Source organism: Coregonus lavaretus (genome assembly GCF_964263955.1).
Source record: "Coregonus lavaretus genome assembly, chromosome: 20".
Classification (NCBI taxonomy): domain Eukaryota; kingdom Metazoa; phylum Chordata; class Actinopteri; order Salmoniformes; family Salmonidae; genus Coregonus; species Coregonus lavaretus.
In genome coordinates this window covers 43,348,185-43,361,299 of record NC_140007.1, presented here as the reverse complement: position 1 = coordinate 43,361,299, position 13,115 = coordinate 43,348,185, and the positions used below count along the sequence as shown (strand labels likewise).

At 46.6% G+C, this 13,115-nt stretch overlaps 1 protein-coding gene across 1 annotated transcript in view; it reads right to left on the bottom strand.

Annotated features, from left to right (window-relative positions):
* LOC311148021 (protein kinase C zeta type-like) overlaps positions 1–13,115 on the bottom strand; it is a gene marked incomplete at its 5' end in the record, with an annotated part of 159,918 nt that overhangs the window by 123,551 nt on the left and 23,252 nt on the right. The window contains 3 exons of the mRNA XM_084184904.1: positions 10,304–10,354; positions 10,606–10,695; positions 10,835–10,956. Coding sequence (XP_084041030.1) covers positions 10,304–10,354; positions 10,606–10,695; positions 10,835–10,956 — 263 coding nt within the window. The remainder of the gene's footprint in view (positions 1–10,303; positions 10,355–10,605; positions 10,696–10,834; positions 10,957–13,115) is intronic.

Below are 13,115 nucleotides of genomic sequence, written 5' to 3'. Positions count from 1 at the left end.
CGTTACGGACCCTCCCCCGTCACAAGGGAACACCACGATCCTGGTCGTTGTGGATCGGTTTTCTAAGTCCTGCCGTCTCATTCCTTTGCCGGTCTCCCTACGGCCCTACAGACTGCGGAGGCCCTGTTTACACACGTCTTCCGGCACTACGGGGTCCCTGAGGATATAGTGTCTGATCGGGGTTCCCAGTTCACCTCAAGGGTCTGGAGGGCGTTCATGGAACGTCTGGGGGTTTCACCCTGAGAGTAATGGGCAGGTGGAGAGAGTAAACCAGGATGTGGGTAGGTTTCTGCGGTCCTATTGCCAGGACCGACCGGGGGAGTGGTTGGCTTTCATCCCCTGGGCAGAGATGGCCAAAAACTCCCTCCGCCACTCCTCCACTAACCTGTCTCCTTTCCAGTGTGTACTAGGTTATCAGCCGGTCCTGGCACCATGGCATCAGAGCCAGATCGAGGCACCTGCGGTGGATGAATGGTTTCGGCGCTCTGAAGAGACCTGCAACGGGCTATCAGGCGACAGAAGGCGAGCGCCGACCGCCACCGCAGTGGCGGTCGGCGCTCGCCCGAAACCTCTCGACCCGAAACCTGCCCCTTCGCCTGCCCTGCCGGAAGCTGGGTCAGCGGTTTGTGGGGCCATTTAAAGTCCTGAGGAGATTGAACGAGGTATGTTATAGGTTACAGCTTCCTCCTGATTACCGTATTAACCCCTCGTTCCATGTGTCTCTCCTCAGGCCGGTGGTAGCTGGTCCACTCCAGGAGTCTGAGGTACAGGAGGATCGTCCGCCCCCACTAGACATCGAGGGGGCACCGGCGTACTCGGTCCGTTCCATCCTGGATTCGAGGCGTCGGGTGGGGGGCCTGCAGTATCTCGTGGAGTGGGAGGGGTACGGTCCGGAGGAACGGTGCTGGGATCCTAGGAGGGACATCCTCGATCCCTCCCTGTTGAGGGATTTCCACCGTCGTCATCCGACTCGCCCTGCTCCGCGTCCTCCTGGCCGTCCCAGAGTATCTGGCTGTTTTGGCAAAATCACTACATATCCCATCAAGCCAAGCGGGAATAGGCTGCCCAGTTCCAAGACCAGTCATGAGCACAAGGCTAATTCAGGAGGCAGATTGTAGTTTTTATGCCGTGATATAAGGAGCTGGCGGCGAAAAGTTTGATTAAACAATTTAGAGATGGAAACAAATAAATAAGATGTCTTATATTTAAGGACAGTGAATCGATACACAATCCCGAAATCAGCTGCAACTGTCAATAGTAAAACAAAGCTCAAACTATGTTTGAGTGAACCCTGAATATGAATGGTGAAGTCGCTTCCAGACACGGTAGACATCGCCTCCTCCTCACCGCTCTATTCCTGTTGGTTTTAAGTATTTTTCTATTATCTAGTCTTTTATCTGACATCAATCACCAGGGCACCCACTCCCACACCCTGCAGAAGCATGTTTGTCAGGGTGAAACGTTCAGATTAAAAATAGAACAGTATCATATAGAACGAACAGAGATCTTCACTTCACAAGTCTAGTATGTCTATTCTCTATTGTAGTGACGTGTCGTTTTAACGTCATATGTTGAACAATGTTGAACATCCTTTTACTGTCTGTTTATAATGCTGTGAACTGTTATGGACTACTGACTTCCTCCAAGCTCTCTCTATCTTTCTCCAAGACAAAGGGTCATAAAAGTGGCCCGTAACACGTCGGTGTGATCATAGAAATAAGAATGAAGAGAAGTGAGTTGGAAGCTTCAACCCTGACAAAGTGACTGGTAAACTCATGGGTACACTCGCAATGGCTGCCTGATAATTACATTTAATCATTTTAGCAGAAGCTCTTATCCAGAGCGACTTACAGTTAGTGAGTGCATACATTTTTTCATACTGGTCCCCCGTGGGAATCGAACCCACAACCCTGGCGTTGCAAGCGCCATACTCTACCAACTGAGCTACACGGGACTAGTAATAATGTGATGCAATAATGTTGGAATGTTCTATCAACTGATAGACCCAGTCGGTTTTAGAACGTCGTGACCATGCCCGACTATGGGGAAAACAACCTGTGGTTACCTAGGTTACCCCCTTGGCTCACAGCAAATACTTGGCCTTTTTCAAACGCAATTTTCTTTTTGTCTGCTTGTTTTAGTCAATTTACTACATTTAAGCAAAGTACAACATGTCTAAAGATCACTTTTCAACATTGCCTGCTCCTGAGTGTTCTCACTACTTAGAAAAATGTAATATTGTAGGGCTTCCCTTATGCCCCTTTCCATGACGATGCTAGCAGCCACATGAGTGAGTGCTAGCTAGCTAGCGACCAGAACATTAAGCTAGCCAAGACCAACAACACAAACAAACAGACTAAAACAGCTCCAAGTAGTGAGTGGGGTTACAAACAGACTATACTAAACAAGTTAAATGTCTTACATGTGATTAAATGTTTTCCACACACATAGCTACATGCAGTGGCGATTTTAGCATGTAAATCTTGGTGGGGCAAACAAAAAATTAACTTGGGGGGATGCATTCCAGCAAAGCCATTACACAACACTAAACAATACATTAATTGCACTATAACGGTGACAAACGGTGCCCACAAACTGTTAGGGCCTACATAAAGCTGTCCCAACACCTTGCTATCAGCGGAGCCTTGTCTGGCAGTGAAACAGTTCATTCAGCCTCATTTACTGCGTAACAAAACATAGCTGATATGGCTGACTTGCTTTAAAAAAATGTGGTTTCGACTGACAATTGAGATGTACAAACTATGGCATCAGGGGACGACAACCGGATAAGAGGGGGTGTGATACCACTTGACCTCACAGGACTACAAAAGGACTCTGGTGTCTCCCCCTCACGCTCTTAACTTCTTTTCCTACTGGACCTCTTAACTCTGGACCCAAAGAAGGGAGAAGGATCTCCATCTCCAGCTGCCCGACCACAGGGCCTGGACCTTTGCCTTTAATGGCCAGAACTGGTAACTGATAAGTTAGGGGGAAAGTACATTTTAGGGAATAGTACCTGTAATCCAGTACAGAAATTGGGACGGAAGTGCCCATGCACTAAACAGACTCAGAAGAAGACTTACTCTCAGAAGAAGACAGAAGACCTCAAAGAGCTAGTGTAGCCTGAATGGTACACTTCAGCTAACCTTCTCCAAGGATAAAGAGCTAGCTTAGTCTGAACGGTACACTTCAGCTAACCTTCTCCAAGGACAAAGAGCTAGTGTAGCCTGAACGGTACACTTCAGCTAACCTTCTCCAAGGACAAAAAGCCAGCGTAGCCTGAACGGTACACTTCAGCTAACCTTCTCCAAGGACAAAGAGCCAGCGTAGCCTGAACGGTACACTTCAGCTAACCTTCTCCAAGGACAAAGAGCCAGCGTAGCCTGAACGGTACACTTCAGCTAACCTTCTCCAAGGACAAAGAGTCAGCGTAGCCTGAACGGTACACTTCAGCTAACCTTCTCCAAGGACAAAGAGCTAGCATAGCCTGAACGGTACATTTCTGCTAACCTTCTCCAAGGACAAAGAGCTAGCGTAGCCTGAACGGTACATTTCAGCTAACCTTCTCCAAGGAAAGAGGGAGAAGACTATTAGAGCACAGCCTCTGCAACTCCAGCAAGGAGCCAACAGAGAACAGCAACAAGCATAAGGACACCAACTCAGGGCCAGAGGAGCAACCTGAAGGAGGAACCCCAAAATAACCAGAAAGGACACACGGCCATCATTTTCCTTTGTTCTCCTCCATGCAGCCTGAACATTCTAGAAGACACAACAGACTTTGATCACATACTGAGTATGACATCATTTCATTTTTAGGATCTCCAGGTCTTCACTTATTTTATTTCATTCTACTTACTACCTTTCCATGATCGAACTCATCATGTTTGTAAATATTTTGATTAGTGTTATTAAATGTTGATTGCGTAAAGAAATTGTGTTTGTGTTGTTATTCTGATAAAGAACTCCCAAATGATTCTCAAAATAATTCCTACCTTCAGATAAGTCTGTTATTACTGTTGTTCTAATTGTAGTCTTATAGAGTTATTGTAAATAACTGATGTTACGAACCCCATGGCTTTGAACGTCTAGGGTGATGGACATGAGACCCGTAACATAATTCATGTAAATTATAAGTGTGACATGGAACAGTGAGAAGGAAAAACTACACGACAACCATAAACTACCGTCAAACACAAATGGTTTATTTCTGAACACACGGTAACGGTTTGGGAAAAAGGGCTGAGCAGGACCCAAGAAATGAAACAATAGTGTAAAACACCCCTAAACTGATCTTGCCTGCCTCAAGAACCGCTAGGCTACTGCTACCATACAAAAATACAGTGGGTGGTCCGCTCAGGTCTACCTAGTGTTTATAGACAGTTCTTTCTACGGGAAATGTATGCCCAAGGGCAGCTAGCTCAAACTCCCCTTTTCCCAGAAACACACAATAGTTACCAAACAAAGTAACCAGCAAATTAATGAGTACTCTTAACACAGGACATCACAGTATCCATTACTCACATACAAAACAGTGGTCTAACAAAATTACCAACCAGAGTAACCGGCAACTTAGTGAGTAAACAAAAACAGGACACCACAGTGTCCATACTCACATACAAAAATAGTCTCTCTCTCTCACAACTAACACAAGTGACTGGTTTTTATATAATGGGATGTGTGATTGAAAAAACGAGTAACAGGTGGTGCAATGCACAGGAATGTTCACTGATTGGTCCAATCAGCAGACACCTCAACGACCACCAATCAGGAACATACAGGACACCTGTGATTAGGGCAGAAGGAGTAGAAACACACAAAAACACAGGATACCTGTATCCGTAACAACTGATAAATCAGGTCTTCTTAGAAGGCCATTTTGTCAAATAACTGGACTGGTTAATCATTTCATAGTAATAACACACTGCCTTACTTTTTATACTACATTTGTAACTACCACGATGCGTAGAAGCTTTGGGGCTTTGTGTTCAACCTGAAAATAAGATTTTTTAAATACATTAAACGTTATCGCCATCTGGAGCTGCTTTATGTACTGCATCTTTAATTGTCAAAATCAACCAATCAATCATTCAGCCAATCAATCATTCAGCCAATCAGTCATTCAGCCAATCAATCAACACAACCAAGCAACACTGAACCACTCCACCTTGTTGAATAAGCTCCTGGTCACGGTCCCCTGCTCAGATGTTGCATGCATCAACCAATGGCTGCATGCCACGTCATTGACTGTTATAACATATGATGTGGTTAGCTGATACCTATCCAGGTGTTGTGAGATCTGGCATGCGTCAGCAACACCTGGGCAGAGGGACACGCCCTCAGACACTGACACCCAGGTGGACACGCTCTCAGACACTGTGACACCCAGGTGGACACGGCCTCAGACACTGTGACACCCAGGTGGACACGGCCTCAGACGCTGACACCCAGGTGGACACGGCCTCAGACGCTGACACCCAGGTGGACACGGCCTCAGACACTGTGACACCCAGGTGGACATGGCCTCAGACGCTGACACCCAGGTGGACACGGCCTCAGACACTGTGACACCCAGGTGGACACGGCCTCAGACGCTGACACCCAGGTGGACACGGCCTCAGACGCTGACACCCAGGTGGACACGGCCTCAGACGCTGACACCCAGGTGGACACGGCCTCAGACGCTGACACCCAGGTGGACACGGCCTCAGACGCTGACACCCAGGTGGACACGGCCTCAGACGCTGACACCCAGGTGGACACGGCCTCAGACGCTGACACCCAGGTGGACACGGCCTCAGACGCTGACACCCAGGTGGACACGGCCTCAGACGCTGACACCCAGGTGGACACGGCCTCAGACGCTGACACCCAGGTGGACACGGCCTCAGACGCTGACACCCAGGTGGACACGCCCTCAGACGCTGACACCCAGGTGGACACGCCCTCAGACGCTGACACCCAGGTGGACACGGCCTCAGACGCTGACACCCAGGTGGACACGCCCTCAGACACTGTGACACCCAGGTGGACACGGCCTCAGACGCTGACACCCAGGTGGACACGGCCTCAGACGCTGACACCCAGGTGGACACGGCCTCAGACACTGACACCCAGGTGGACACGGCCTCAGACGCTGACACCCAGGTGGACACGGCCTCAGACGCTGACACCCAGGTGGACATGGCCTCAGACGCTGACACCCAGGTGGACACGGCCTCAGACGCTGACACCCAGGTGGACACGGCCTCAGACGCTGACACCCAGGTGGACACGGCCTCAGACGCTGACACCCAGGTGGACATGGCCTCAGATACTGACACCCAGGTGGACACGGCCTCAGACGCTGACACCCAGGTGGACACGGCCTCAGACGCTGACACCCAGGTGGACATGGCCTCTATGTCTCTCACACAGAAACGCTGTGATACTGCAGCTGCATAGTCTCCTCCCCCTCCTCCCCCGAGACAATAGAAAGGCTATCTCCAGGACAATTTATTGTGTTCTTCCTCCTCCTCCTCCCATTCCTCCCTCACTCCTTCATCCTCCTCCTCCACAAGAATGGTCACAGCTCATGATCAGCAGCATTTGGGCCAACCCTCTCATCCTGAAGCACTAAAACAGTACTATAGATAAACTAACTAACCTAACCAAGCTCTATGTGGCACACAGAACACAAACATGTTCCTTACAAACATAGCAGGTGTATGGACAGCAAGCTACAGAATACATCACATGCTCTACGATTACCTAAGCACAGAATACAGTATCATATAAAATCACCACACACCCTCAATGACTGCATTTATCTATATTGCCGACAGACTGGTGGTCAGCGTCCGGTAACAGTGTTCTCCTCTAAACAGAGCACAGGCATCCCTTACATCACACACACACTGGTGCACTAGCCGGCAAAATATGCTGGTGCAGCAAATGTACTGGAGTGTATTATAGGCAACCTGAGACTATGTGTGAGAGAGAGAGAGGCCACGATACACCACACACAGCATAGAAAACCAACAAGAGGGCACAACGTGACTCAGATGCCTGATATAGACCTAAGGGTCGAAACGTTGTTATAAATCAAATCACATGGGCGCAGTGTGCGGCGTTTTCCTTTCTGACATCTGTCATTTTTATCTCCTAAGTTAACCATTCTTAACCAATTAGAGAAAGTGATTGTCATTTCCGACATTAGCATAAAGGTTAACATGCACACCTCTCTGTGACGCTGACATTAGACAACCCAACACCAAAGAACCCATCAACACAGAATATCTCAGTCAGACAACTTGAGAGTACTGTGTCTCAAAATCAGCCTCACAGCCAGGGAATGTCAGAAGGAATGGAGAGAGAAACCCAAGAGGGAATGGAGAGAGAGACACCATAGCTAGTGTCAGAGGGAATGGAGAGAGAGAAACCATAGCTAGTGTCAGAGGGAATGGAGAGAGAGAAACGAGAATGAAGGAAAGAAAGGAAGAGGGGGAGAGAAGAAGAGAAGGTGTCAGCAGTGAGCTGAAGACATCCCGCTGCTGTCACCACCTTGTGAAACGGACGAGTGGTAAACCCCTGACACCTTATAGGAGGGAACGCTCCAGAACTAAGATGGTAAACCCCCGACACCTTATAGGAGGGAACGCTCCAGAACTAAGATGGTAAACCCCCTGACACCTTATAGGAGGGAACGCTCCAGAACTAAGATGGTAAACCCCCTGACACCTTATAGGAGGGAACGCTCCAGAACTAAGATGGTAAACCCCCTGACACCTTATAGGAGGGAACGCTCCAGAACTAAGATGGTAAACCCCCGACACCTTATAGGAGGGAACGCTCCAGAACTAAGATGGTAAACCCCCGACACCTTATAGGAGGGAACGCTCCAGAACTAAGATGGTAAACCCCCTGACACCTTATAGGAGGGAACGCTCCAGAACTAAGATGGTAAACCCCCTGACACCTTATAGGAGGGAACGCTCCAGAACTAAGATGGTAAACCCCCTGACACCTTATAGGAGGGAACGCTCCAGAACTAAGATGGTAAACCCCCGACACCTTATAGGAGGGAACGCTCCAGAACTAAGATGGTAAACCCCCGACACCTTATAGGAGGGAACGCTCCAGAACTAAGATGGTAAACCCCCGACACCTTATAGGAGGGAACGCTCCAGAACTAAGATGGTAAACCCCTGACACCTTATAGGAGGGAACGCTCCAGAACTAAGATGGTAAACCCCCGACACCTTATAGGAGGGAACGCTCCAGAACTAAGATGGTAAACCCCCGACACCTTATAGGAGGGAACGCTCCAGAACTAAGATGGTAAACCCCCTGACACCTTATAGGAGGGAACGCTCCAGAACTAAGATGGTAAACCCCCGACACCTTATAGGAGGGAACGCTCCAGAACTAAGATGGTAAACCCCCTGACACCTTATAGGAGGGAACGCTCCAGAACTAAGATGGTAAACCCCCGACACCTTATAGGAGGGAACGCTCCAGAACTAAGATGGTAAACCCCCGACACCTTATAGGAGGGAACGCTCCAGAACTAAGATGGTAAACCCCCGACACCTTATAGGAGGGAACGCTCCAGAACTAAGATGGTAAACCCCCGACACCTTATAGGAGGGAACGCTCCAGAACTAAGATGGTAAACCCCCGACACCTTATAGGAGGGAACGCTCCAGAACTAAGATGGTAAACCCCCGACACCTTATAGGAGGGAACGCTCCAGAACTAAGATGGTAAACCCCCGACACCTTATAGGAGGGAACGCTCCAGAACTAAGATGGTAAACCCCCGACACCTTATAGGAGGGAACGCTCCAGAACTAAGATGGTAAACCCCCGACACCTTATAGGAGGGACCGCTCCAGAACTAAGATGGTAAACCCCCGACACCTTATAGGAGGGAACGCTCCAGAACTAAGATGGTAAACCCCCGACACCTTATAGGAGGGAACGCTCCAGAACTAAGATGGTAAACCCCCGACACCCTATAGGAGGGAACGCTCCAGAACTAAGATGGTAAACCCCCTGACACCTTATAGGAGGGAACGCTCCAGAACTAAGATGGTAAACCCCCGACACCTTATAGGAGGGAACGCTCCAGAACTAAGATGGTAAACCCCCGACACCTTATAGGAGGGAACACTCCAGAACTAAGATGTGCTTAACAATACTGGGCTGCTTCAGTAAACGTTCAAGTAACGTCCAGGTAACGTTCAGCAGGTCCATTGCTGTGAGCAAGCACACGAGGAACATATCTATATCATATGTTGTTTTGTTTTTTATTTAAAAAAAAGGTTTAATAAAATATTATTTATTTATCATTACAATACTTATATTTTACTAATATAGAAGCAACTTTTAAAACAACTTCCATGTCCTCTAAGAGTAACTAAATATTTTTGTGCACCTAGCTTGGTCTTGATGTCATGCTCATTGGTTTTACTGTGATTTAGCGAGCGTATCATAGATTCAGTATAGTGACCAAGTGACATAGTTGCTAACCTAAGCCCCTGAGGAAATTAACAGATGTAAAAGGTGGCCAGTTGTCTTTCTAACGTCTGCAGTCAATGAACAGATCAATTGACAGTATTTGCATACTCCACATTCAGACCCTCAAGGACCGATATTGAGTATGCACAGGCTGATGAAAGAGGTTAACCTCTGTTTGTTTGGAGATAAAGGCTATCTGAGACGAGGTCTAATGTGACTCTGTTCCTTCTAGGTGGTCTAATTTGCTGTTACAGCCTGACAAGCGGTGTTGTCGATAACATCGTGCACAGGCTGCCTTGGTTTCTCCTTCAGAGAACAGGATGAGGAACCTGAACTGCCGGTTAGTCCAAGCATGAACACTGAACACCACAAAAGGTAGAGAAGCATGCCGTGTTACAGTAGCAAAGACTGAAGGAATGGTACTTATTTTAACTTGTAAATAAGTGTAATGTTTCATCCTACAGTTAACTACTAGGTTAGTTACAGTTAGTAAGTTACCATTCCTACACTATACTCTCCTAGATAAATACTCCACGAGGGCATGTCATGTTGTGGTAGCTAGCTAGTGGTAGCTAACTAAACGTAAACAAATGAGTTGTATAATCCCACAGTCAACTATTAAATGTATTTACATTCAGTTAGCTAGCTAGAGTGACTCTTCTCATTTACTAGCTACAGAACACAGCTTCATGCCTCCAAAAATAACGGGGAGGTGCCTCCAGTTTTGTTTACATTTTGCGAATGGTTAGTGGTGTTAGCACCTCCTGGGAAACCAGGTGTAATCCATGTGTAGCACTAGTACTCACTGTCTTCACCTGGACATGGCATACCAGGCTTCATTGGTATACTGGGGAAGACTGCAAGAAAAGAGTGAAAGACAACTATGAATATCCAGAGACATGCCCAATCAAAACCTCCGGATATAGACGGACTAACGGTTACTCATATGAACAGGTATGTATCCCAATCCATTCAATTAAAAAAGATAATGAGATAATGGTAGAATGATTGGAGAGGAGGAGAGGAGGATCTGAAAAGAGAGAAGAGAAGACGAGGTAGAGAGAGAGGGGGGGGGGGGTGAGTGCAGACAGACAGAGGTCTGACTGACCGTGCAGCAGGAGTCCAGAGTTCCTGTTGCGGCTGTAGATCCGGAAGGCCTCCTCCAGTTCCATCTGAGAAGAGATGGTACATGGGTCTCCTATGGGACACACGCATGGTGACACACACAAACAGATGATTAACTTATTTCACACACATAGTCGAGATAAGCAGGTCGTAGCTAGCTAGCTTATGACCTTGTCTACCCTGATTACAACTGAGTTTTCTTCCCCACCTACCCTCATCGTCGATCCACTTGAGTGTGATTGGCTGCTGCCGGGCCAGGCTGCACATCACCCTCACCTCCTCACACAGTCCCATGTAGGTTACCGTGGCAGCCAGGTCCGTGATCAGCATGTCCCTGCACACAAAGGAGAAATAATATGAATATTATTCAAATCACAAAGACTCTTTCACATTGATGAATATTATTCAAATTACAGACTCTTACACATTGCAACACACCAAGGTTAGGGCAAATGGAATTACACCCAATTGGATTCAGTCGAGAAGGCTTGAACATAAATTAAAATGCAGCCCAAGCACTGAATACATACACTTCAGTCAGAGAGTATTTCCTTAAGACAACTCTGGAGGTACATGTCCAGTAGTGGTTCATTGTTAGATGTGTGGACTAAATATCTTGTAAAAAGGGAATTACAACAAACCACTACGGACATCCATCCGTCAAACACTCACGTGACTGCCGTTTGAATGTGATAAACAGACCTCAAGGAAGGATGAAATACAACACAATATGATTTTATCAACTGTGCACGGCTACAGGTTTCACTGTGCAGATGAACATTTGGACTTCCTTTAGCGGGAGATAGCGGTATGATCCATGGCAGTGACGGCCTGGTGGTCAACACCATGCCACACACAAGCTGCTGCACACTGCGTGTGTGCGTGTCCGTCTGAATCCTGAAACGAGGGGGCTACTGGATGCCGGGTTGTGTTAGATGCTACTCCAGGCAACCACTAGTCAACCACTAGTCAACCACTAGTCAACCACTAGTCAACCACTAGTCAACCACTAGTCAACCAACCAGTCAGCCACTCTCATTCAGATATCACTCTTGTCTTGTATCATTGCTCTATGGATGGGCATGAGTACTCCAGTACTCGAACGGACGTCAAAACTCAATCTTTAACCAGAGATTTAAAAAAATATATTAATAATAATAATACTGTAAAACTATTTGGTGGAATGTGCTTTGTGGTGTGTGTGTCCCCGAGAAAAGAAAATGTCATGTTGTCTTGAAGACAAGGTTAACTTGCTTTGACTCTAGTGTTCCATAGGCCTACATGTGAATTTGAGGGGCACAACAACAAAAAAACCAAGGCAAGCGTCACACAGTTCTTCTCCCTAAATTCTCTTTCCCCTCAGTGTCTCACTCACTCAATTGCATTCTGAACGCTCCCTCTACACATGCGTGCTGAGTTTGCACACAAACTCCGATTAGGCCTAAAGAAATAAATGCTTATAAAAACAGTGGGACGGCGGGCATAAAAAATGCCTCTAACTGATGGGATACACAAGATACATTCCTTGCCAAATGACAACAGTTTTATCACAAATTCAAAATGGACTGGTTGATTGAAGTAGGGAAATATGTGTTCCAACAACGACCAGCAGTTTTGGCATAATTGCGTTTTTTTTTGCCTAGGCTATAACATTAGTTTAATAAAGACAAAGAACATATTTTCATTAGAATCATTAAGTCTTGAACTACTCATCAAACAGATGTCGTAATTCATCACCATGCAGCGTTCAATGTCGGAATTGTTCATCCGTTTAGCAAATTCCAAAGAACAGGCAGAATAAACTAAATCGAATGCCTGTAGGTCTGTATTGAAAAGAAGACCGATTTTGTTTTGTAATCATTTATTTTTTATTTCTTTACGCGCCAAACTAAGCCCCGTTTCAAATGATCACTCTTTGAGAATAACTGATCCAGACGCGCATCACTTCACATGGCAACTTTTTTTATTTAGAAAAATATTCTGTTTTATTTTATTCTGTTATAGTACAACTGTGCCCCCCCACCCCACATTCTGACATTGCATTTTTGTCCCCCCCGCAGTTTTATCATTGGTTATCATGTGTTATAAAACAAGGCGGGTGTGCTTTAGGACCATGCGGACACCCCCGAGCGGTTGGGTAGGTTGCTTGGAGTGTTTATATGACTGGATAAAATAAATACATAAAAAGTTGTGTCCCCCACCCTACTTCTAAAACCAAAGTTGCGCCCCTGATAGTACATCATTTGTTTTGGCTACAAATAGGTGTCTTGACTGTGATAAGGGAAATAAGAGTGTCTTGCCTGTTAAATTAACAAGGCTTTGCCATTGCACAGCCATAGGCTTCTATAAGCAAGCGCCACTGCTGAGGCTACAGCCTTTTTGAATATTGTGTTCCACGATATAATATAACCAGTTGATATTACAGTTTCAATAAATTATTCTTAAATGGCAATTGTTTTTTTATTGACTGAATCTATAGGAGGCAATTTAGCA